Source organism: Eucyclogobius newberryi, unplaced genomic scaffold, assembly GCF_026437365.1.
Source record: "Eucyclogobius newberryi isolate DKJ021-1_F unplaced genomic scaffold, fEucNew1.0.hap1 SCAF_15, whole genome shotgun sequence".
Lineage (NCBI taxonomy): Eukaryota > Metazoa > Chordata > Actinopteri > Gobiiformes > Gobiidae > Eucyclogobius > Eucyclogobius newberryi.
In genome coordinates this window covers 32,903,395-32,927,697 of record NW_027315779.1, presented here as the reverse complement: position 1 = coordinate 32,927,697, position 24,303 = coordinate 32,903,395, and the positions used below count along the sequence as shown (strand labels likewise).

At 47.2% G+C, this 24,303-nt stretch overlaps 1 protein-coding gene across 1 annotated transcript in view; it reads right to left on the bottom strand.

Annotated features, from left to right (window-relative positions):
- Positions 1-397: 397 nt before the first annotated feature.
- LOC140361257 (E3 ubiquitin-protein ligase CBL-like) overlaps positions 398-24,303 on the bottom strand; it is a 43,535-nt gene continuing 19,629 nt past the window's right edge. Inside the window, exons 6-15 of the mRNA XM_072447005.1 lie at positions 23,211-23,348; positions 20,947-21,034; positions 11,299-11,430; positions 10,227-10,436; positions 9,364-9,462; positions 6,472-6,779; positions 5,215-5,364; positions 3,505-3,599; positions 2,542-2,880; positions 398-838 (exon numbers count right to left, since the gene is read on the bottom strand). Coding sequence (XP_072303106.1) covers positions 561-838; positions 2,542-2,880; positions 3,505-3,599; positions 5,215-5,364; positions 6,472-6,779; positions 9,364-9,462; positions 10,227-10,436; positions 11,299-11,430; positions 20,947-21,034; positions 23,211-23,348 — 1,837 coding nt within the window. The 3' untranslated portion in view covers positions 398-560. The remainder of the gene's footprint in view (positions 839-2,541; positions 2,881-3,504; positions 3,600-5,214; positions 5,365-6,471; positions 6,780-9,363; positions 9,463-10,226; positions 10,437-11,298; positions 11,431-20,946; positions 21,035-23,210; positions 23,349-24,303) is intronic.

Below are 24,303 nucleotides of genomic sequence, written 5' to 3'. Positions count from 1 at the left end.
GGAGAAGAGCTGGAGAAGAGCAGGAGAAGAGCAGGAGAAGAGCTGGAGAAGAGCTGGAGAAGAGCTGGAGAAGAGCTGGAGAAGAGCTGGAGAAGAGCTGGAGAAGAGCTGGAGAAGAGCTGGAGAAGAGCACGAGAAGAGCTGGAGAAGAGCTGGAGAAGAGCTGGAGAAGAGCTGGAGAAGAGCTGGAGAAGAGCACGAGAAGAGCTGGAGAAGAGCTGGAGAAGAGCAGGAGAAGAGCTGGAGAAGAGCTGGAGAAGAGCTGGAGAAGAGCAGGAGAAGAGCTGGAGAAGAGCTGGAGAAGAGCTGGAGAAGAGCTGGAGAAGAGCTGGAGAAGAGCAGGAGAAGAGCTGGAGAAGAGCTGGAGAAGAGCTGGAGAAGAGCTGGAGAAGAGCTGGAGAAGAGCAGGAGAAGAGCTGGAGAAGAGCTGGAGAAGAGCTGGAGAAGAGCTGGAGAAGAGCTGGAGAAGAGCTGGAGAAGAGTGGAAGAGTTGGAGGAGCCCTGGCGTAGGCTGGCGCCCCTGGGCACTGGGTAAGGCACAGGTCTGGGGCGGGGCTTGGTTACGTGGCCACATGAGCGCTGCTGGAGATGGACACAAACTCTCGCAGGATGTTCTTGGCTGTCTCCAGGTTGTTCTGAGCGATGAGCAAGGCCTTCTGGACGTCCTGGAGCGAGTAGCCCTGCGACACCAGGCACTCGATCTCCCCGTTAAGAGCCAGGCTTGGGCTTTGGCTGGTTGGGGTCCCAGGGCGGGGAGGAGGACAGCGTTCAGAGTTGGTCCGTCTGGGGAGGGGCCTGGGCGGGCACTCTGGCTCCTCTGAGGATGTTAGGGCTGGAGCTGCAGACACAGAAGGGGCACAGGTCATCCCACTTTTCTCACACACAAATATACTGTGTATCAGAAAGTATTCACATGTACAAGTATTCACATGTGTTTGCCATGACCCTCAAACATGGTTTATCCACTGATGGTCCTTGAGATGCTTCTACAACCTGGAGTCCTTCTGTGGTACATTCAATAGAAGGTCCCACAGTTAAGTGATGTCAGAGGGCTTTAGTCAGGGAGGTGACTAAGAACCTGATGGTTATGCTGACAGATTTCCAGTGAGTCGCTGTAGAGAGAGAAGAACCTTCCAGAAGAACCAAGAGGCTCTAGACCTCGGACTGGGGCTAAGGCTCATCTTCAACAAGACAAAGACCCTCAGCACAGCAGAAGAACAAAGGAGTGCCTACAGCACAACTCTGTGAATGTCCTTCAGTGGCCCAGAGGCCACACTTGAACCCAACTGAACCCATCCAACCTGATGGAGCTGGAGAGGTTCAGAAGAAGAATGGGACAAACTGTCCATAAAGGTGTGTGAGCTTGTGGCATTAAACCCCAAAAGACTTGAGGCTGTGATTAGGGCCAAAGGCTTCAACTAAGTATTAAAGTTAGGGAGTGTCTACAGAGCCGCCAAACTGCCATGTTATTTTGTGCCGCGGCTCCTGAAACTGCTGGGCTATTTGACCGCGCCGCGGCTCTGCAGCCACGGCCTTAAAGTTAAGGTTAAAGTACACTTTATTGTTCCTGTGGTGAAATTTCAGTCCTTCAATGCCGCTGGGGCGTCTCCTCAGGACCCATCTGCAGATCTTTGTACTAGGCTTGGGCAGGACGACCTTCACTGGAGGTTTTTACCTGGTGCATATTTTGGGTTGATGGGAGAACCAAAGAGCCCGGAGGAAACCCACCCAGACACAGGGAGGAACATGCAAACACAGCAAGACCCGGTCGAGTGCGAAAAATCCTCTATTATTCCTTTAAAATGACTTTACAAGACTCAGGTGAGATTACTTAACGTGTGAGCATCATGATGATTAATATGCGGAAAGTCTGACCAGATACGCCTCTTTACATGTCGATGTCCAGTAAACATGGAAACACTTTACAGAAGCTAATGAGAGGACAGAGGCTGTGTTTACAAAGCTGAGGCAGCTCCAGGAGCAGCTCCAGGAGCAGCTCCAGGGGGCAGCTCCAGGGGGCAGCTCCAGGGGGCAGCTCCAGGAGGCAGCTCCTGGAGCAGCTCCTGGGGGCAGCTCCAGGAGCAGCTCCTGGGGGCAGCTCCAGGAGCAGCTCCAGGAGCAGCTCCAGGGGGCAGCTCCAGGGGGCAGCTCCAGGAGCAGCTCCTGGGGGCAGCTCCAGGAGCAGCTCCGACAACATACTGGAGTTTATTATATTCTCACTAAGGACAATTGTTTGGATCTTCGGAGGTTCCCAATCTGAGCGTTAAGTGTTCAATATCCTCACCCTCCTCCTCCTCCTCCTCACCACCCTCCTCACCCTCCTCCTCCTCACCACCCTCCTCCTCCTCCTCCTCCTCCTCACCACCCTCCTCCTCCTCCTCCTCCTCCTCCTCCTCACCACCCTCCTCACCCTCCTCCTCCTCCTCACCCTCCTCCTCCTCCTCCTCCTCCTCCTCCTCACCCTCCTCCTCCTCCTCTAATGTGAAGTGTATTCTGGAGAGTTCTCTTCCTCTACAAACATTGTAAAATGAGCAGACGTACGTGTTTGCTGTTGTTTAGGCATGTCCAGTTCTGGTAGAGTTCTGCGGGCGGCGGCTACAGGGGCCGCAAGGGCTGCAGGGGCAGCAAGGGCTGCAGGGGCCGCATGGGCTGCAGGGGCCGCATGGGCTGCAGGGGCCGCATGGGCTGCAGGGGCCGCAGGAGGCAGAGGGGGCAGAGGGACCACAGGGGCCAGGGGGATCACAGGGGGCAGAGGGGCCAGAGGGATCACAGGGGGCAGAGGGGCCACAAGGGGCAGAGGCCGGGGAATGGCGTACTCATAGATGTCCTCCTGTCCCACGTCCTGCAGTCTGTCCTGGGACGCTGCTGAGCACAGGCCTTCTGAAACAAGACCGCAGGTAGAAATCAGTACTTTTGTGCAAACAAGCTGCAATAGTGATGCCAAAACTCCACAAAGTCTATTAAAGTAAATACTGATTCTTCCTGTTAAAATGTAAAAAATGAAAAACTGACTGGCATAAGAGGGAATTGAAAATAATCACTGGAAGGTGTAAGTCTGAGGCTAAATTTGGATTTATTCAATGTTTTTTTTTTTTTTGGAGTTTCCAAATAATGACAATATTATGTCAGACAGAAATGTGATAAAAAATATCATTAACGTATTATCTGAGGTTTAATTATCAGAAAAATGTGAATTGTTGGTAAAGTTAATCATAAAAGAGCAGAAATATCACCTTATATCCTTAACCGAGTTTACAGCACTTACACTTTTAAATGTTGTATTTTAGTCCGCTCTTTCTGAACCATTATTCTTTACTATTTTTACAATAAACAATATATTCGATATTAACATTTTGCAACAACAGTCACAATATTGTGTACATTCCGATATATTGCCCACCTCTATATTGAAAGTCTATGTTGTGTGTGAAGACAGCTGTGAGTGTAGCACAGCGCCCCCTTCTGACAGACTCGAGCTAATGCTGCACTGGTGTGTGGAGTCACCTGTGTGGGGCAGGTCCTCTGCAGCCGCACGCTCCTGGATGTTGGACATGGACTCGTAGACTTGAGGCTCGTCCGTGTCACTGTCTGGGGCCTCACTGCAGCACATGGGAGGAGGAGGCAGGGTTAGGACGGGGATACTACACACAGCCAGCCACGAGAAGGGAGCGGCTCCAGGCCAGCCCAGGGCACACGGAGACTCTGAATCAGGGCTGGACAATAGAGAGCAGAGCTTTGTGGAGAAGACAATGAAAATATCAGTGATTTTCAAAGTAAACAGAGGACTTCTGCACACACTAAACTAAACATAAGTACAGTATGGGAAAACATCATTATAACACGAGTCACATTGACTGGCTCTGCTCCAGGACAAGCTCTCCCAGCTCAACGTGCCAGACTCCACCTGCAGTTGGAGCACTGACTTCCTGATGGATCAGATGCAGTGCTTGCGGCTGGGGAAGAATGTCTCAGACACTGGGACTATCAGCACAGGAGCTCCACAGGGCTGTGTACTTTCTCCTCTGCTCTTCTCCCTGTACACAAACTGCTGCACCTCCAGCCACAACTCTGTAAAACTGATCAAGTTTGCGGACAACACCACCCTCATCACCATGACGACACCACACTCATCGGGCTCATCTCAGACGGGGAGGATGAGTCTGTCTACCGGAGGTGGAGCGGTCCTGGACCGGAGTGTCCTGGTGCAGCGGTAACAACCTGGAGTTCAACGCCCAGAAGACAGTGGAGATGATCGTGGACTTCAGGAAAGTCACAGCGCCCCAGCCCCCCCTCACCCTCTCAGACTCCCCCATCTCCACTGTGATCCACTCCTCCACTTTCTCTGCTCCACCATCACCAGGACCTCAAGTGGGAGCCACCATCAGCTCCTCATCAAGAAGGCCCAGCAGAGGATCTACTTCCTGCAGCTGCTGAGGAAAGACAAGGTGACAGCGGAGATGATGTTGCAGTTCTACACGGCCATCATTGAGTCTATCCTCACCGCCTCCATCACCTCCTCCATCACCTCCTCCATCACCTCCTCCATCACCTCCTCCATCACCTCCTCCATCACCTCCTACATCACCTCCTACATCACCCTGTGGTACACTGAAGCCACAGCCAGGGACAAACAGAGACTACAGCGCCCTCTGCTGAGAAGGTGATCGGCTGCAGACTTCCATATGTGCAGGACCTGTACGTATCCAGGGCTCTGGGACGAGCAGGTCGGATCCCTTTGAGCCACTCCCCTCAGGCAGGAGGCCACTCCCCTCAGGCAGGAGGCCACTCCCCTCAGGCAGGAGCCTACGGTCCATCAGGACCAGAACCTCCCTCCATAAGAACAGTTTCTTTCCCTCTGCTGTTGGACTCATAAACACTTCTTAAACACTGTCCCTTTAACCATAATGTAATCACTCACTGTTCACTTTCTGCACTACATATGTAAATTCAACTGTAAATTTGTGTACATAGAAAGGCTATTTTTATTTTTTATCTTATAGCCTATTTTAGTTGTTTTTCTTTTTGACTTATATAGGTTGTTTTAACATTGTTCGTTTTATGTTGCATGAATCACCAAAACAAGTTCCTATGTTTGTGATTTTTGTTCATTGACAACGGCAATAAACATTTTCTGATTCTGAGGAAAAGCTGCTGCACACAAGAGAGCGACTTGTACCACACCCCCACCCACAGTTGATCAGCCCACGAGAGTACCTTGAGTCAGGCCCAGGCTGGATTTGACTGGGGGCTGGGGGGACCATGGAGCCCAGGAACCACGGGCCCCCAGGGGCCGGGATGGAGCTGGGACTCATGTACTCATTCACCTCCGAGTCAAAGGCTGCTCGCTCAGCGCCGGACAGAGAGCTGGACACAAACAGGACAGATGATCTTATATTTAAGATTTATTTCACCTTTTCACTGTAATGATTGATGTAATGTGTATGATTTCAAAAACACACTTTTGCTTCAACAATTCTGCAGTGTGATTCTGGATTACAATATTATCACAATATTAATTTAGCATTTATTGCAACACTGTGGAGCATCTAACATAATTGTAGTTATGCTACAATAACAATGAATATAAACCAGAAAGCTCACAATCTGATTGTGAGACAACACAATATCATGATTTTTTGGTTTTTGTTATATAAGTCTCCCCTGTTGTTCTACATATTTAGCAGGTTCCCCCCATGTGTGTGTAATGTTCACATTCAAACTGCACTGGAATGTTTCAGCCATAGTCACTTTCGGGTCAACGTTCACAATCACATGTAATAACACAAACATTTGGCCCCATCGCGGGTCACAAATATAATAAAGCTCAAGTCTCGTCTCAGCTGGTGTTCCCTGAGGATCGACGTGATTGTGGGAGGAGCGTTTGGTCAGCATGTTCAGAGTCACACACAGGCCGAGAGTGGGAGCCACACGGACAGTTACACTCCTGCTGCAGTTACTCCACAGCGCGGGCGCGCACTCACCCCCGCGCGGGCGCGCACTCACCCCCGCGCGGGCGCGCACTCACCCCCGCGCGGGCGCTCACTCACCCCGACACGCACTCACCCCGCGCGGACGCATCGCATCTCTCGTCTCCGTAGATTTTCGTCTGATTGAGGGAACTATATTATGATAGATCCATGCGACACAGGGAAACTTGCTGCTCTCCAGAGACGAGCCGCACAAGGCTGCAGGTGAGCAGTAGGTGCGTTCTATGATTGATACGCGGCAGGACTAATTGGCAGTCCGCCCCACAAGGAAATGAGACTCAGATTTGGGTCAAAAATCTTCCCTTTAACCTTTAAATGATGATGTGCTTGTTCCAGCCTTACAGAAAGCCAACTCTCTAATCTCAAGTGGATTTAGGACACAACTGAAAACACTATGAATGCAGATGGTATCCGGCATGAATGGTACGTTTCCTGTCCATCGATGCCTTTGATTGCTCTGCTCTGCTCCTGGCCAGAGTCTCACCTGGCAGACAGACAGTAGACTGCGTTGGTGGCGGAGTGGGTGCTGGAGTGGGTGCTGGAGTGGGTGCTGGGGTGGTTGCTGGGGTGGTTGCTGGAGCTGCCGTTGAGGGAAGCGGGAGGCACGGAGGTCAGGGCTTTGGTGGCAGGTCGGGGAACCATGTAGTTGGCAGCCCAGGCGGGTTGGTCCGGGGTCAGGGGCAGGGGGCGCCTCTGTCCCACTGCAACGGGGCGCTCGGGAGGGGGAGGAGGAGGCAGTTCTCTGAGGGCGGGGGGCACAGGCAGGGGCTTGTCCCGATGGCTGCCTGACATCTGAAACACAAGTGCTACTGTTAGGCAGAGTGCAGAGCTGCTCAGGCCATTCTTGTTCTACTCTACAGGCAGGTCAAAGGTCAAAAAGCCACTGCTGGAATACTTCTGCACAATTATATATCAATACGAGTGTAACGATTCAGGAATGTCACAATGTGCTTCAATTCACGATTCTTAATATAATAAACCTTTTCGTGTCAAAAAAAATATTTCATTTAGTCTTTTAATTATTGTTACTGTAAAATAATATGTAAATTGCCAAATTGCACAACTGTAACACTATTTAATTTATGGCCTTTGCTTTTATTTCATATTGGGCTTAATGTGGCCTCTCATTTACATTTGGGCCACATTTTCATATGAGGTAGGTGTGTGTCTGTCTGTGTGTGTGTGTGTCTGTGTCTGTCTGTGTGTGTGTCTGTCTGTGTCTGTGTGTGTGTGTGTGTGTCTGTGTCTGTGTGTGTGTGTGTCTGTGTGTCTGTCTGTGTGTCTGTCTGTCTGTCTGTGTGTCTGTCTGTCTGTCTGTCTGTCTGTGTGTCTGTCTGTCTGTCTGTCTGTGTGTCTGTCTGTCTGTCTGTGTGTCTGTCTGTCTGTCTGTGTGTCTGTCTGTCTGTCTGTGTGTCTGTCTGTCTGTCTGTGTGTCTGTGTGTCTGTCTGTCTGTGTGTCTGTCTGTCTGTCTGTGTGTCTGTCTGTCTGTGTGTCTGTCTGTCTGTCTGTGTGTCTGTCTGTCTGTCTGTGTGTCTGTGTGTCTGTCTGTCTGTGTGTCTGTCTGTCTGTGTGTCTGTCTGTCTGTCTGTGTGTCTGTCTGTGTGTCTGTCTGTGTGTCTGTCTGTCTGTGTGTCTGTCTGTGTGTCTGTCTGTGTGTCTGTCTGTGTGTCTGTCTGTGTGTCTGTCTGTCTGTGTGTCTGTCTGTCTGTGTGTCTGTCTGTCTGTCTGTGCGTGTGTATGTGCGTGCGCAGCCGTTTGGTGAAAGGCTTTGCCTGATTGGAAAAACGTACTCTGTTGACAACGTCTGCTTTGTGTATGCGTGTGCGTGTGTGTATGCATGTGTGTATGCGTGTGTGTGTGTATGCGTGTGTGTATGCGTGTGTGTATGCATGTGTGTATGTGTGTGTGTGTGTGTGTGTGTGTATGCGTGTGTGTGTGTGTGCATGCATGTGTGTTTGCGTGTGTGTGTGTATGCATGTGTGTATGCGTGTGTGTGTGTATGCATGTGTGTATGCGTGTGTGTGTGTATGCATGTGTGTATGCGTGTGTGTGTGTATGCATGTGTGTATGCGTGTGTGTGCGTCTGTGGGTCCGCTCTGCCCCGCCTCTCACTTCGCAGTTGCCTCTCCGCATTGTCAAAGTGTTTGAGAGGAGATAGTAATATGACACTCGCATGCGTCTGCGTGACATTAGTGCAGGGATGCAGAACGGTGACAAGGCACACTCAGCAGGCAGACAGGACCATGTTGATTTTCAGCTCTCCCAATTTCATCTCAATGTGTACGAATCGCAATGCATTGTGCGTTACACCCCTATATATCATCTTAAAAGGTAAAAAAAACTTTTTTTGTTTTGATCGGATTGTTTGGAGTGCACCAACAATACCACATCATGCACATAATGTACCAAATAGTATATCTAAAATTTACCAGAACACAGCAAAAGTTTTCTGGGGGAGGACCCCACAGTCCCTTGTAATTTTGACTCTTTTGTGCTTAGTTAGTATAATCATTATTGCAGAGCTGCCAACTTATCAAGGAGGCCACGAGTTAGATTTTACTCACCCCCGCTACGCATTTTTAAGCACTGTGTACATAGGAAGAATTGGCCAATTTTTTACCCCCCTCCTCCCCTAGATGCGTACATACTCAATGGACCTAGGGTTCTTCTTCTTTGAGTTTGAGTTGAACCACTGATGGATAGATACATTTGAAGAGATTTGTTTTTCAAAATCTTTATGGCCTTTGCTGTCGATGCAACAGACGCTTCGAGTGCAAACTGTGCATCGAGAACTATGTTTCTCTGCGATGATACAAGGGTAGGACTGTGTGCACGCCGTTTAAAATGATGACTTATACCAAGTCGCACCACTAAACTTGGTCTTTTTCAGCGAAACAGGTTCACAGCTGATAACTCCGCTTGTGATTGTTGTGACCTAGTTTCATGTCAGCAGTAGATCTGTTGGAAGCATTCAAATTTCCTGACGATCGTGACGGTGCTGGACACGATCGGGGAAGGGCATTTTTTTCAAAAAATATGTACCAATTTGAAATTTAGTTTGAAATTTATTTTTTAGAGTGAGAAAAGGCCATGAGTGCGTGAGAGCGTGAGGCGGGTCATAAATGCACGAGTCGACAGGTCTGCTATTGTAAGTGGGGCGTTTCCCTTCAGCTCCACTAGTGATCTCTATAAAAAACAAGACAAACACATCCACTGTCGGTGCTTTTGAGGTGCTCACATTGTACCCACTAGAAGACCACTGGGTGTAGCTGTATTTGAGGAGCATTTCTTACTTTTGTGTGTGCATTCCTCAAAAACAATAGCCACTAACTTCAATGATTATATTTTTAAACACAGTATTCTTATCAGTAGTACCTTCACAGTGGTTGCCAGAGCAGCGGGTCTCTGCTGCAGCAGGTCCAGTCGAGGCGGGACAGGGGGCAGCTGGGACACAGGAGAGGGAGGGCGCTCCACCTGAAACAAGAACACACACATCCACCCGAGACAGCTTAACACACTTCAGGACACACAAGGCAGACAGTGCTTTGTGCCGTTAACAAACCAGGACAGACAGATCTACCGGGAGTCACCTTTAAACGGCAAGCAGCGCCTCAAACGCATCACCTACTTTCCAAACACATTTCTACTATCCAAACTCCTCACAGGGATGAGGTCATTAGCACAGGGATGATGAGGTCATTAGCACAGGGATGATGAGGTCATTAGCACAGGGATGATGAGGTCATTAGCACAGGGATGATGAGGTCATTAGCACAGGGATGATGAGGTCATTAGCACAGGGATGATGAGGTCATTAGCACAGGGATGATGAGGTCATTAGCACAGGGATGATGAGGTCATTAGCACAGGGATGAGGTCATTAGCACAGGGATGATGAGGTCATTAGCACAGGGATGAGGTCATTAGCACAGGGATGAGGTCATTAGCACAGGGATGAGGTCATTAGCACAGGGATGATGAGGGCATTAGCACAGGGATGAGGTCATTAGCACATGTTGCCACTATCAGGGGCCAAAGTTGAGTTTACAATTTCTTTACAAATGTTACAACTTCCTAGATCCCTAGTACTAACACAAATACTTACTGACAGAAAGTAGTGTGTGTTTTTTGTTGTAAAACATGAGATGTTAAAGCAAAGTTGCAAGAGCAAATCTAAAAGACAAGAACTATCCAAATACATGTGTGTGATATCCCCCGAGCACAGTTCTGAGGCTGACCTTGGAGCAGGCCAGTCGGCTCATGACCAGAATCTGCTCCTCCAGGCGCTCGTCCTCATCATCGTCGTTAGCCGCCGCCTCTGCTCTGCTCGCCCCCTGTAACCCGCCGAAGGAAACCCCGCTGGCCTTAGGGTGGAACGGGTCCACCACAATGGGCTCTGTGCCTTTAATCTCACAGCGGCAGAAGGGGCAGCCCTGACCCTCCGACTCCTGCAACAGAACACCATCATCATCGGCCCACGGAAATACTCACATTATCTTAGCAACAAAATATGGGAATACTTTGGCATTCTAATATTAAGGCGCACACAACTTTACACTTCAACTTGTGCAATAAATTCTTCAAATACAGCGAGAAAGGACAACAAAGTCTCTCTTAATGAGCAGTCAGCTACTAATTTGTCATTAAGTGTGAAAATGTTTTTTGTACAAAAAAACTTTATATCAGGATATTTTTGGAGCCATATCAGAATCATAATTGTGATTTAGTACCATTTATTATGCATTACCATGACAATTTGATTGTGATATTGCCCAGCCTTAGTCAACGGTAGTCATTTTGAGATTTAGCTCATGAATATTTGTGTGAGTAATTTTTATTCATCTCACATTTGTAAGAAGGAAGGGAAAGCCCCATGCTTTGCTACAAGCGCATGATGGAACAGGGTGTGAAACAAACAGGAGGATACTGGGCAAAACAAAGGAAGGCTGGAGGTACAGAGCTCATGGTAGTGACGCTAATTGTGTTGTGGAAAGATGGTTGTAGAACCATCCCATTTGAGGTTTTGGACAGGGCCGAACTAATTGAATTGCAGAAACACATTCATGAGAATTATTAATAGAGGATTTTGGGCGTGCAATCTGAGTCTCATTTCCTCGTTCTGATTATATTCATTTAATCATGTCGACACTATTGCTCCTTGGTCTGATGCGGCTCTTTGACTGAAAAAGAGCACATCACATCACACGGGAGCTTGCATAGGTTCGGCTTTTTAATTTATCTTATTGAGCGATAGAAAAGAGTGGTATCTGCCAGGTGGTGTGAACTATAATCCATACAAAAGGTACATACCTGCCAGGCGGTGAGGCAGGAAGTGCACATGAGGTGTCTGCACGGCTCAATCTTCACGTCCTTGTCGTTCTCCGCACAGATCTTGCACAGCTGGAAGGTGGAGCCCATCTCACAGTACAGCTCATACTGCTCCTGCAAACACACACCGCACAGGCTCAGAACCGCACAGGCTCAGAACCGCACACACAGGCTCAGAACCGCACACACAGGCTCAGAACCGCACACAGGCTCAGAACCGCACACAGGCTCAGAACCGCACACACAGGCTCAGAACCGCACACACAGGCTCAGAACCGCACACACAGGCTCAGAACCGCACAGGCTCAGAACCGCACAGGCAGGCTCAGAACCGCACAGGCTCAGAACCGCACAGGCTCAGAACCGCACAGGCAGGCTCAGAACCACACACAGGCTCAGAACCGCACAGGCAGGCTCAGAACCACACACAGGCTCAGAACCGCACAGGCTCAGAACCGCACAGGCAGGCTCAGAACCACACACAGGCTCAGAACCGCACAGGCTCAGAACCACACACAGGCTCAGAACCGCACACACAGGCTCAGAACCGCACACACAGGCTCAGAACCGCACACACAGGCTCAGAACCGCACACACAGGCTCAGAACCGCACAGGCTCAGAACCGCACAGGCTCAGAACCGCACAGGCTCAGAACCGCACAGGCTCAGAACCGCACACAGGCTCAGAACCGCACACACAGGCTCAGAACCGCACAGGCTCAGAACCGCACAGGCAGGCTCAGAACCACACACAGGCTCAGAACCGCACACACAGGCTCAGAACCGCACACACAGGCTCAGAACCGCACACACAGGCTCAGAACCGCACACACAGGCTCAGAACCGCACACACAGGCTCAGAACCGCACACAGGCTCAGAACCGCACACACAGGCTCAGAACCGCACACACAGGCTCAGAACCGCACACACAGGCTCAGAACCGCACACAGGCTCAGAACCGCACACACAGGCTCAGAACCGCACACACAGGCTCAGAACCGCACAGGCTCAGAACCGCACACACAGGCTCAGAACCGCACAGGCTCAGAACCGCACACAGGCTCAGAACCGCACACAGGCTCAGAACCGCACACACAGGCTCAGAACCGCACAGGCTCAGAACCGCACACACAGGCTCAGAACCGCACAGGCTCAGACGCAGAAGGACAAATGTGTGGGAAAAGTCCGGTTGTAAAGAAACATTAGAAGAAAAAGTTGAAAGCTTAAAAACATCTCTGTTACTTGGAGCGTGTTTATGGTGTTCTGGTCTTGGATCCAGAGCCAGGTCGTGACAGTTTGGGGCTCGTCAAAGCTTTTGGGACAATTTGTTAAGATGTGTGGCAAATAGATTATGATATTTGTCCCGGAGGAAATCAGACACAACATGACAAAGAGTAATACACATAAACAATCAAACAGTGCTCTGCCCTATGGCCTAGATTTACAAGGTTCACCGATATAGGGAGGAATGAGTTGGCACATGCCTCTTTAATTTGGTTTGTAGGATATGCAGATGACCTCTTCATGTTGCCATAGTGACAGGGATGCAGGCAAAGGTGTTATCACCTGAGATTTATCTCTCTGCAGGAGCAGAGACACTTCGAACGTTGGAAATAACTTTTCCATCGAATGACTTCTTTTGGATTAAAATTAACTCTAATTAAATTTTCTCTCCAAGACAAAAGCTAAAATTCTAAACAGACTATGCGGTTTAATAAACAATCATCTGGTTACAGACTTTGTCCACAAGTGAATTTTCTGTACATAATGTTATTGTGTCATTTTACTATGTGGCCTAATTCTGAACAAACGGCTGCATTCCTCCAGACCTTCTCCCCTTATCAAACTCTGACTCAGCGCGCGTGCTGATTGGCTGAAGCCCCGGCCCAAAGCACAACACAACACTGTAAAGAGAAAGACAACAGACAGTTCCTTTCAGTTTTTCCATCCGAGCTCCATCAGGAAGGTCCATGAGACCAGACCTTGGGAGATGAGGGCTCATCTCTGGCCTAGCAATGCTACGCTACGCTAGGCTAGGCTAAGCTAAACTAAACTAAGCTAAGCTAAGTTAAGCTAAACTAAGCTAAGCTACGGGACAAAGACGTTCCAGAGCCACAAGCTAACTTTTCTCTCCCATAAATAAGAATTCTGTGCCAGTTTGTAAACGGAATTGAGACTGCATCATGCAAACTCAAGCAAAGGACCTTTTTGCAACTTTTCAAGTCCAGGACAGTCTTTTCAGACCAGCCGCACCGGTGAATCAGTGCAACGGCCCTTTTTGTCTGAGGAACGCCTCAGAGCCAAGGAGAACGCAGAGCACTGAAGCCACTCCAGTGCATGTTTGGCCTGACACTGAGAGAGCAGAGCTCCAGAGCAGCCCTGGTCTGGTCACCAGGCCAGACCAGGGCTGCTCTGGAGCCCTTCTCAGATCACAGCTTCTGGTTCGGTTCGTATAATGCACTTCACAGGCTGATAATTTCATCTTAGAATGAACTCTAGCACACACCTAGATAGATCTAGAACAATCATGTCTAGTGTTCTCCATCTGTTATCAACTCATTTGCATATTCCGAATTCATATATCTGTTTAATTATTTGGTCATTAAATCTTCATAAACCACATTTGGTAAAGTGTTCCTTCATTTCCAGAAAAGGGGTCAATGTCATGGTTACGTTCTCAAACGTTTAGATCAACGAGCAAATTAATTTTTAATAAATAAATACATTTAGATATTTGATTATAGAGTTGTTGAATTCAGAATATACGGCTGGTGCCCCAACTTATTCTTAACTAATTCTTTAATTGATATCAACCTTGAATGTCCCCCTCTTTCCCAGGTGGAAGGACTCATAACCTTACAGTACTTGTACTAGTAAGAATACCCTACAGGTTTACAGCTGGTATCATGTGCACCCATCACTCATTAGGCCCGAGCGCCACAAGCTGGGAAGAGGCCTATTAATCTCGTAAGGCCGTGCGAAGCACGGCTGCGAAAGTGCGCACTTCCAAACACTCACTAACGCACTCCTTCACTCATGCACGCCCCGTGCATACTAATTAGTAGTAGGAAAATGGAACATTACCGTTGTAAACGGGCGAAGCCCGTGCAAAAGTGCGCACTAAACGAGCATTTTACATTGAGATGACGACCGCGAAGCGGTCATCATCCCCATATAAAGCACTCATTTGCCCTAAGTAGCTCACGAATACGTTCCCCATCTCTTGCATGTTCCGTGCATATAAGCATGTAATGCAAAAATTGAACATTATTACTGTATAGAGGGCCAAAAACACAAAGTGGGCGGAGCCCACTCAAAATTAACGAAAGTACCCGTCAGTGACCAGGGACCCACACCATGAGGTAGGAAAGCGCGAGCGCTTTCCGAAAATGTATAGTTTGATATTTGAAAAATGGGAAACATTGTTTTCGCATCGGAATATTATTCTTTCTTTCTTTCTTCTCGGGACCAACCCCCCTATTTTTCACCCAGTGAACATTGACGAAAAGTCACAAAAATTTGCACACCTCTAAAAATCGTGCCTCTCTACATTCTGGCTATTTCCCTTTTCTAAAATTAAAAAAATTGGCGCGTCAGCGCCCCCAAATGTACCAAAAATGCATTGAGAGATGGTCCAAAAAAAAATCTGATCGTAGAATCATGAAATTTGGCGCAGAGGTAGATGGTGACAAGAGAAGTAAAAAATATTATTACGGCAACGCCGTCCGCCCAACCAAATGTCGGCCATATTGCTTCAAAAATGGCCAAACATGACTTCGGAGTTTTTCCAAACGTCGTACTTTTACGAACTCCTCCCAGGGCGTTGGCCCTAAAAAGCTGAAATTTGCTGAAAATGCTACTGAGGAGTGGGACATCAAAAGTTATCCAAATTACATTGACCCTGTCACGGTCTCTGAGCGGCGAAGCCGCAAACTGTAGCAAGAATTTCAGAAATCTCCCAAATTTAACATTTCTGCCGTTTGCGCAGATAAAGTCCGAATTGTGTCAAATTAGAATCAGTTGTTAAACTCTTTGCCCTAAACCTACTTGAAGTGAAATAAATTAATTTGGAGCCACAGCGCCCCCTACAGATTTTATATGGAGGTTAAATATTTAGTTTTGCAAAATTATATGAAATTTGACACACAACTCAATTTTAGAATCCCCATCAAAAAAGTCAATGAGACCCATGTCATAATTGTTATGGTTTTGCCGTAACGATGACCGAAACCTTCCATGTTATTCCAATGGGGAAATCGCCAGAACATGTTTACACTTTAAACTTTCACAAACTCCTCTTAGGGCGTCAGCCCTATTAACCTGAAATTTGGTGAGACTCATCTTCAGGGGTGGACCATCAAAAGTTATCCACATTTTTATTCAAAGAGTCACGGTGTCTGTGCGGCAAAGCCGCACATTTTGCCAAGAATTCAAAATAAAATTGCTTTTTGATGGTAAAACAAAGGGGAGAAGATGTGACAGCGTCACAGATTCAGCAGTAGGCGTAATTAAAAGGACAATTGGGGCGCGTTAGCGCCCCCTCCTCTTGCGGCGTGGCGGCGGCGTGGCGAGGGCCGATCATTGCCGCTTGCGGCTATATTTTTCCTTATTTCCTGACTTCTGTAAGTGTTCTCGTATTGCCAAGATGTCTATAGCAATGGTTTGTTTGTTTGTTTGTTTGTTTGTGTTACTTTGAACTAGAGATGCACCGATCAATAAGCCGCCGATTAAAAAAGCCGTTTTTATGTCGAATCGGCCAGAATCGGTGACCGGCCGGTCCATGTCGTAACTGCCGGTTTTCGGCCGATCCAAACTGACGCATGCGCGGTGCGTAGCAGCTCAGCGCGCCCAGAGCAAAACAGCTAAAAACTACAAGACTCTTTCAGAGCGCGGCGGACAAAGTGTCCACTTTACATTCTATGCAAACGTGTGTCGAACACCCTGCGTTTCCCGCGGCGCGAGTCCTGCGTTTTCAGCGCGGAGCGCAGAGGTGCGTTTTGCCGTTTTCCGCTCTAGCCAAAAGCTTTGACAGGCATAAGCTTCAAAGCGTTAAAATTGTTCGTCGCAGAAAAGTTCAGATTTGTTCAACTTTGGTGGAAGACAAGAAGGACGAGCCTGGAGGAGGATCAGAGGAGACTGGACTGTGGGGTAAGTTATTATAACTTTGAGACAATTACAATCTACGTGTTGATAGTAGATATGGCCAAAATAATTTGCGCTGGTTTGTGTTTGACGAGTTCATGTGTTTATTCAGAGTTATGTGTTTATTCAGAGTTATGTGTTTATTCAGAGTTATCTGCAGAAGAGTCGGGACACATGAAGGGGCCAGAAGAAGCAGCAGCAGCAGGGCTGTCGGAAGAGTTAGTTGTTGTTGTTGTTCTGCTCAACTAGCAGAGAGCTAAGCTACGAGCTAATGCTAACAAGAGATCTTATCCTCCTGAAATGAGACTTTAAAAATACTTTGATGCATTTGAGACATACATGACGTACAGGGCCGGCCCAAGCCTTCAGGGGGCCCTAAGCGAAAAAAAATTTGGGGGCCCCTCACCACGTCATCAGAATCAGTTTTATTGCCATCGTCAGTAAACAATTCACATATGGGAACTTTCTTCAACGCAAACAAAGCACCAAAACTCCAGGGCATCTGTTTGCCAGTTAGTTTATTCTCAGCACCTCACAAGCTCAAATATTGCTAACTTAAATCCCACAATGCAACTTGGTATTCCGCTGACATCACCTCTACTCCCTGTACAAATAACACACGTCCCAGATATGTTTTTGGGTGTATTTGTGGGCGTTAACGGTTTACAGCCACATTAGCACATTAGTTTAAATTGATGAACAGGGGGGGTCTGGGGGCCCTCCCCCAGAGATTTTCAGACTTTGAGTCTTCTGGTGCATTTTAATGTGGTCCAGCCGGCTAAAGTAAGAGTCAAATGTTGAGGTTGTAATGCTATAAAATGATGATGTGATGAAACTGTGCCAGGAGAAAATGATTAAAGCCAGATATTAATACATTAGTGTACTTAATTACTCAATACAATATTGGCTATGAAAATAATTATGGTCAAATTTATTCATTTTAACTGAAAATGTAAAATTAATAGTTATCCTTACTAATTTATCTTTTACAGCTCCCAACTGTTCCTTCTTGCTAAAGTGACAAAACAAGTTATATTAAATTAAACAAATGGCATAAGCATTGCTTGATTAACAATTAACACTGATAAAACAGTGCAAACATGTTATTCCCAGAGAATGAACAGAACTAGAAGTGAAGGTCCAAATCTAGCTATAGTGAAGAGACTGTTTCTGCAACTTTGCCACTTTTATATAAAAATATATAGAATTATTCGATAACAGACGTAATCATGATATGTCTGGTTATTTTTCACTATCAATTTATTATAATTTATAACAAATAGTCTAATGATGCTTTTTAAATAAATTGAAATGTTTTATTGCTCTATTAAAAGTGAATTACAATATAAATGTTTGTTCTGATCAGAACATCACACACTGGACTCCTGCATGAAACAATGCTGCGATGTGATTGGCTGATGGACCTTACACGCATAAACCTTTACGTTCCTCTCATTGCACGTTAAGAAGTCAAAGTCAAACAGACACGAGTCATGATTGATCTGACACATGGAGATGTGAGAGAGAGGGACGCAAACTCAAACCGCTCATCTCTGACTGAGGCTGCACAGGGGCCCGGGACAGGGGCCCGGGACAGGGGCCGCACACTGTTCACTCCAAAGTCTCACGTCAGAGGTTCTGGACGAGACGGCGCTCGTCCGAACCGGATCTCCGCCTCTTAGTGACCCGGGGCACAGACGCCCCTCACCGGCCTCACCTGCAGCTGACACTACGGGGCTGGTGTCAATGTGAAGCTTATTATCTTTCATTCAGACACTTATTGTGCGCGGGGCAGAGCTCTCGTCGCCTCCAGCCTGAGCGAACGTGACAGACTCGTGTTGTTTCAAACAGCAGCATTAACCGTCTCTTTGTAAGAGAAGTTCAATACCTGGAAAGTGTTGTTGAGTTTGCAGTTTCTTTACATCAAGAAGTTTCTTCTTTAGTTTTTCGGCATCGGGGGGATATATTCCTCTGGACATGAGGACCACGTTATGTTGTGTTTATGTTTTGCTCTCGTTCTCCTCGCGCACAATGAAGTTGCCCAATCAGCGCAGGTTTGGTGTCTTGGTTGCCAGATTGTCATTACAAATAAATGCGGTTTGTGCGTTATATGTTACAGTTGTGTGCGCTGCCGCGCCAGCAGCGCTACTACACTAGTGGCGCACGCTGCGCTTGCACTTCGCATAAGACGGGTTGCCAGATTGGGGGCCCTATTAACGCCTCGGGGCCCTACGCGGCTGCTTAGTTCGCTTATAGGCTGGGCCGGCCCTGATGACGTAGATACAAAAATTAAATTACTGACTCGAACAGCGAAATGAGTGACTACAATCTAATGTCAGGACTATTGTCCCACAGCCTCAAAGAAATGTTTACACAATCAGCTGTGCTCTATAATCTATAGTGCACTAGAATCTATAGTGCACTAGAATCTATAGTGCACTAGAATCTATAGTGCACTAGAATCTATAGTGCTCTAGAATCTATAGTGCTCTAGAATCTATAGTGCTCTAGAATCTATAGTGCAGTTGATTGTGCTTCTAGTGAGTGTGTGAAGTTATCAAAGAGCTGATGAAACTGGAAAATGATATTGGCAACATGTGCCTCATTAAATATACTGTATTATAATATTAAAAGTTTGAATAATATTGCAGTAAATGTACTGGGCTCAAATATAACTGCTGTATAATGTTCTTTAAGATCTGGATTTGCCTTCAGACCTCCCTGTTGCTCCTGCCCCTGTTGCTCCTGCCCCTGTTGCTCCTGCCCCTGTTGCTCCTGCCCCTGTTGCTCCTGCCCCTGTTGCTCCTGCCCCTGCTGCTCCTGCCCCTGCTGCTCCTGCCCCTGCTGCTCCTGCCCCTGCTGCTCCTGCCCCTGCCCCTGCTGCTCCTGCTCCTTCAGGGGATGCTGGCCCTTCTGCTGCTCCCACAGGTGTAAAAGCATTTGGTTGGATTACAATTTGTTTTTAACCTGTGTCATCTAAATTGCAATAATGTGTGTTTTTTGTAGAACCACGAGGAAGAGGTGCTGGAGCCAGAGTCCTCCAGCTTTGAGAGGGAGGTCCTGGAGCCAGAGTCCTCCAGCTTTGAGAGGGAGGTCCTGGAGCCAGAGTCCTCCAGCTTTGAGAGGGAGGTCCTGGAGCCAGAGTCCTCCAGCTTTGAGAGGGAGGTCCTGGAGCCAGAGTCCTCCAGCTTTGAGAGGGAGGTCCTGGAGCCAGAATCCTCCAGCTTTGAGAGGGAGGTCCTGGAGCCAGAATCCTCCAGCTTTGAGAGGGAGGTCCTGGAGCCAGAGTCCTCCAGCTTTGAGAGGGAGGTGCTGGAGCCAGAGTCCTCCAGCTTTGAGAGGGAGGTGCTGGAGCCAGAGTCCTCCAGCTTTGAGAGGGAGGTGCTGGAGCCAGAGTCCTCCAGCTTTGAGAGGGAGGTGCTGGAGCCAGAGTCCTCCAGCTTTGAGAGGGAGGTGCTGGAGCCAGAGTCCTCCAGCTTTGAGAGGGAGGTCCTGGAGCCAGAATCCTCCAGCTTTGAGAGGGAGGTGCTGGCAGCGCTCTGGGACTGACCCTCCTCATGTTCCACCTGCTTCCTCTCCTGCAGAGGGTTCCAGCTCATTCAAAAGAATGTGTAAAATTACAAATGTATAAATTACTATATGAAAATTGTTCATTTGATTTCAATCTGAACCACTGGAGCTGCATCTTCTGCAGGAGAAATGGACTCCTTTTTCCTCCATGTCCCCCACTCTTCTCCAGGCCATATATTAGTTAGTATATAGTTCTGTATATATATATTATTTTTATATTTATTTTTTCTATTGATCCACAAAATAAATTACATTTTATATTATAAAACGTGTGTCCTGTTTACATGCACCTTTTTCACATATATAATACTGGGGAGTTTGTGGGAAAATCAGTGGCTAGATAGAAAATCGGTGTCGGAAAAAACGGTTTTGGCAGGTCCAACCTCCTTAAAAAACGGAAATCGGTATCGGCCAAGACTTTTGGAATCGGTGCACCTCTACTTTGAATTTGCCTGTTGGTTTTCGATGTGGCCTCAGAGCAAGGGTCCTGACATGTTCCAAACAGGAAGTGCCTGGGCTCCTTCAAGCCTGGCTCGCATTCACTTTTTACAGCAACATTTCTTGGTAACTGCTGCTGTCAGACTCACCATTCTGGACTTATAATATGTGTTTTCAAAGTAGAATAGCAACGATATTGTCTGACTAATCAGGTGCCTTCTTTCCCTGAGGTCTGGTCCAGCTTGCATGAGGAACGGGTTTGATTGACAGATAACACAGCTAGTGTTAACCAGCTGCGCGAGGAGAAAAGGGGCGTGTACCTTCTACAACCTCACTTCTGATTGGCTCTGTGGTTGCCATGAAATGCACACTTGGCTCCACATTAGCTGCTAGAACTGCTAGCCACAATTGGCTCCAGATGAACAGTCAGTCTGAGTTCTCTGAATGTAGTGACCGTCGGCACAGAGGAAGAGTCCTACCTGAGTGACTTTGATGTGGTCCTGAGGAGATGGCTCACACAGCCCACTGAGGTCAGGGTTCTGAGCACGCCCATCTGGAAACAGGTAACTACACACACACAGACACACAGACACACACAAAATGTCATCACAAATCGAATATCAACCAGCAGTACTTAAAGGTGGATGTAGGCGCCACCGCATACTTACATACTTTGCAATGTTTCACAGTTTGGCATTAAACTTACCATTCTGCGGGGACAGAAGCAGGTGTTCAATTCCAGCAGAAGTTCACACGTTTTTGAAGGTATTTTAGAGCCATAAAAACAGCCGTCATTTAAGGTAAGATAGACGTTGAAGTTGAATGACATATTGTGGAACATTTTAAGTGACCGAAAAATTACACAGTGCACCTTTAAGTCCCACTAAATACTCCTGCTTCCATCAAAAACACTGCCAAACCTATGTCCTCCATTATTACTTGTTAAAAAAAGGATTATGGGTACTTGACGTTTTTATGCCGCATTGAAATGAGACTTTCTTGGTCAGATCTGACCCCTGCATCACGACGGTGGAATATATTTCTGTGTAAATATCTCATTGCAACACTCACTCTATAAGTACAAGCTCAGGAACAGATGAACCAGAGGTGAAGACACTGACACTCTATCAGCTCACAGAGTCATCAAGGACAGAGGGGACAGTAGAGACAGAGGGGACAGTAGAGACAGAGGGGACAGTAGAGACAGAGGGGACAGTAGAGACAGGGGGGACAGTAGAGACAGGGGGGACAGTAGAGCCAGAGGGGACAGTAGAGACAGTAGAGACAGAGGGGACAGCAGAGACAGAGGGGACAGCAGAGACAAAGGGGACAGCAGAGACAGAGTGGACAGTAGAGACAGAGGGGACAGTAGAGACAGAGGGGACAGTAGAGACAGAGGGGACAGTAGAGACAGAGGGGACAGTAGGAACAGCTGTGATGTGTTTTCTGTTTGTTAAGCTTCAAAATGCTGCATTTTTTATTTCAAATCCAACTCACTGAGAAATTAAGTCTAATAAGGAACTGAATTTAGATGCGGACATATGATTTTATAATACACCCCGCACTGAAATGAGAATTTACTACCGTGGACCATCTTTATGTGTAAATAGCTCATGTTACAACGTGGGCACCTGCGGTTGATTGACACGTGCAGCCCGTATATGGAAAATTTATTTTTTCTTTGTAAATTTCGTTGGAGCAGCGTTTATTCAGGAGCGATCTATAAACCAAAAATTATAGTCATTCTTTACTGAATTCTTTATTTCTACCAAAATGAAAAACGATATACAAAGTTGAATGCTGTAACTTAAAGTATGACATGAACACAGAATTCAGAAAGAGCTCGTCTGATATTTCTGCTGAAAGACAAACGCTGGGTTTGAAAGGAACATATTCTGCAGCTTTAATCTCAATACATCAGTGTTTCCTCAACACTTTACTCAGTATTTTTGAGTGATTCCTTCATGTTTGTTTGAAGCTGTATTGTCCAGGTGTAAATGCTCGGAAAATTCCTGTTTCCACCTACTCCCTATCCCCGCCCACATCCTTGTACATGGAAGTCTACATTTTTTAAATATTTACACTCACCTGACACATGGAGTTAAAAAATGTCACAATGCCACAAAGATAAAAACATGCAAATGACAATCTGCTGATTGTTACAGTGAAATGTCTCTGAAGAGGTGGGGCTTAACCCTATGAAGAGGCGGGGCTTATCAGTTCTGGCATTTTGAGCAGAAAGTCAATTGATCCTTTTCTACTACTATCAGATCAATAATGTTGTTTACAACGAACAACATGTAAAATAATTCATAACGTGTCTCCTGTAAGCCAAAGGTCAAATAAATAATTATAATTAAAACTGCAAGCAGTGATAAAGGGTCCTCGCAATCCTGGTGACTGCAGAAGGACGCTTCAGTGAGAGTGCTTAACATGGCACTGGAGAGCCATTTTAAATATAGAACTGTCCAGCTCATCAAGTACACAAACGCTACACTGGGTCCTTCTAAATCCATATTGAAGCGTGAGGTGTGGAGTACAAAAGTCTCACTCGGTCAGTAAACACCTCTCCAAAAGAACAGTATTTTAAAGTTCAAAACAAAGTAAGACCTTTCAATATGGTCAAACGCTTTTTCAGCATGTTACTATTCAGGCATTGTGTGTGTGTGTGTGTGTGTGTGTGTGTGTGTGTGTGTGTGTGTGTGTGTGTGTGTGTGTGCGTGCGCGTGTGCGTGTCACTCACAAGCCCTCCCTGTAGCCGTCGATGAGAGCCTGGAACAGGGGCTTGTTGTGTGGGATGGTCTGGAGGATGTTCCCGTCTGCAGTCACGTACCCGATGGCCCACTGCCCCAGCCGCGTGCAGCTCAGCCTGAAGATGTAGCTGAGGGAAGGGAAACCACGACTTCAAAACTGTTCAAGGTCTGCAGCAAACGCTTTGTAAAACCCGGCATTTGTCACTCATTTGATGCCAGCAGAGGGCAGCATGAATCCAAAGAGCCCATTGAGACACAGTCAAAGAGTCAAACTTGTGGGATTTCCCTTCCTCTGTGTTTATTTTAGTGCAATAAAAATATTATTCAATCCTTTCTTGAGCAGTTCCCAGAAAACACAAAACTCCTTTGGAGAAAAAAAGGAAAAGGTTTAAAATAGGCTGTATTATGATTTATTTGAGTGAAATTAGCCTTGACACATTTCCAGTCTGTGAATTTCTCAGACTAAACTGTCTCTGAACCTCTGCGGTCCATGTGTCATCCTGGTGTTGCTCCGCCTCCTGTAACAGCAGCAACAGTCTCTCCTCCTCACACTGTGTCTGATCACACACACTCAGTCTCTCCTCCTCACACTGTGTCTGATCACACACTCAGTCTCTCCTCCTCACACTGTGTCTGATCACACACTCAGTCTCTCCTCCTCACACTGTGTCTGATCACACACACTCAGTCTCTCCTCCTCACACTCTGTGTCTGATCACACACTCAGTCTCTCCTCCTCACACTGTGTCTGATCACACACTCAGTCTCTCCTCCTCACACTGTGTCTGATCACACACTCAGTCTCTCCTCCTCACACTCTGTGTCAGATCACACACTCAGTCTCTCCTCCTCACACTGTGTCAGATCACACACTCAGTCTGATCACACACTCAGTCTCTCCTCCTCACACTGTGTCTGATCACACACTCAGTCTCTCCTCCTCACACTGTGTCAGATCACACACTCAGTCTGATCACACACTCAGTCTCTCCTCCTCACACTGTGTCTGATCACACACTCAGTCTCTCCTCCTCACACACTCAGTCTCTCCTCCTCACACTGTGTCTGATCACACACTCAGTC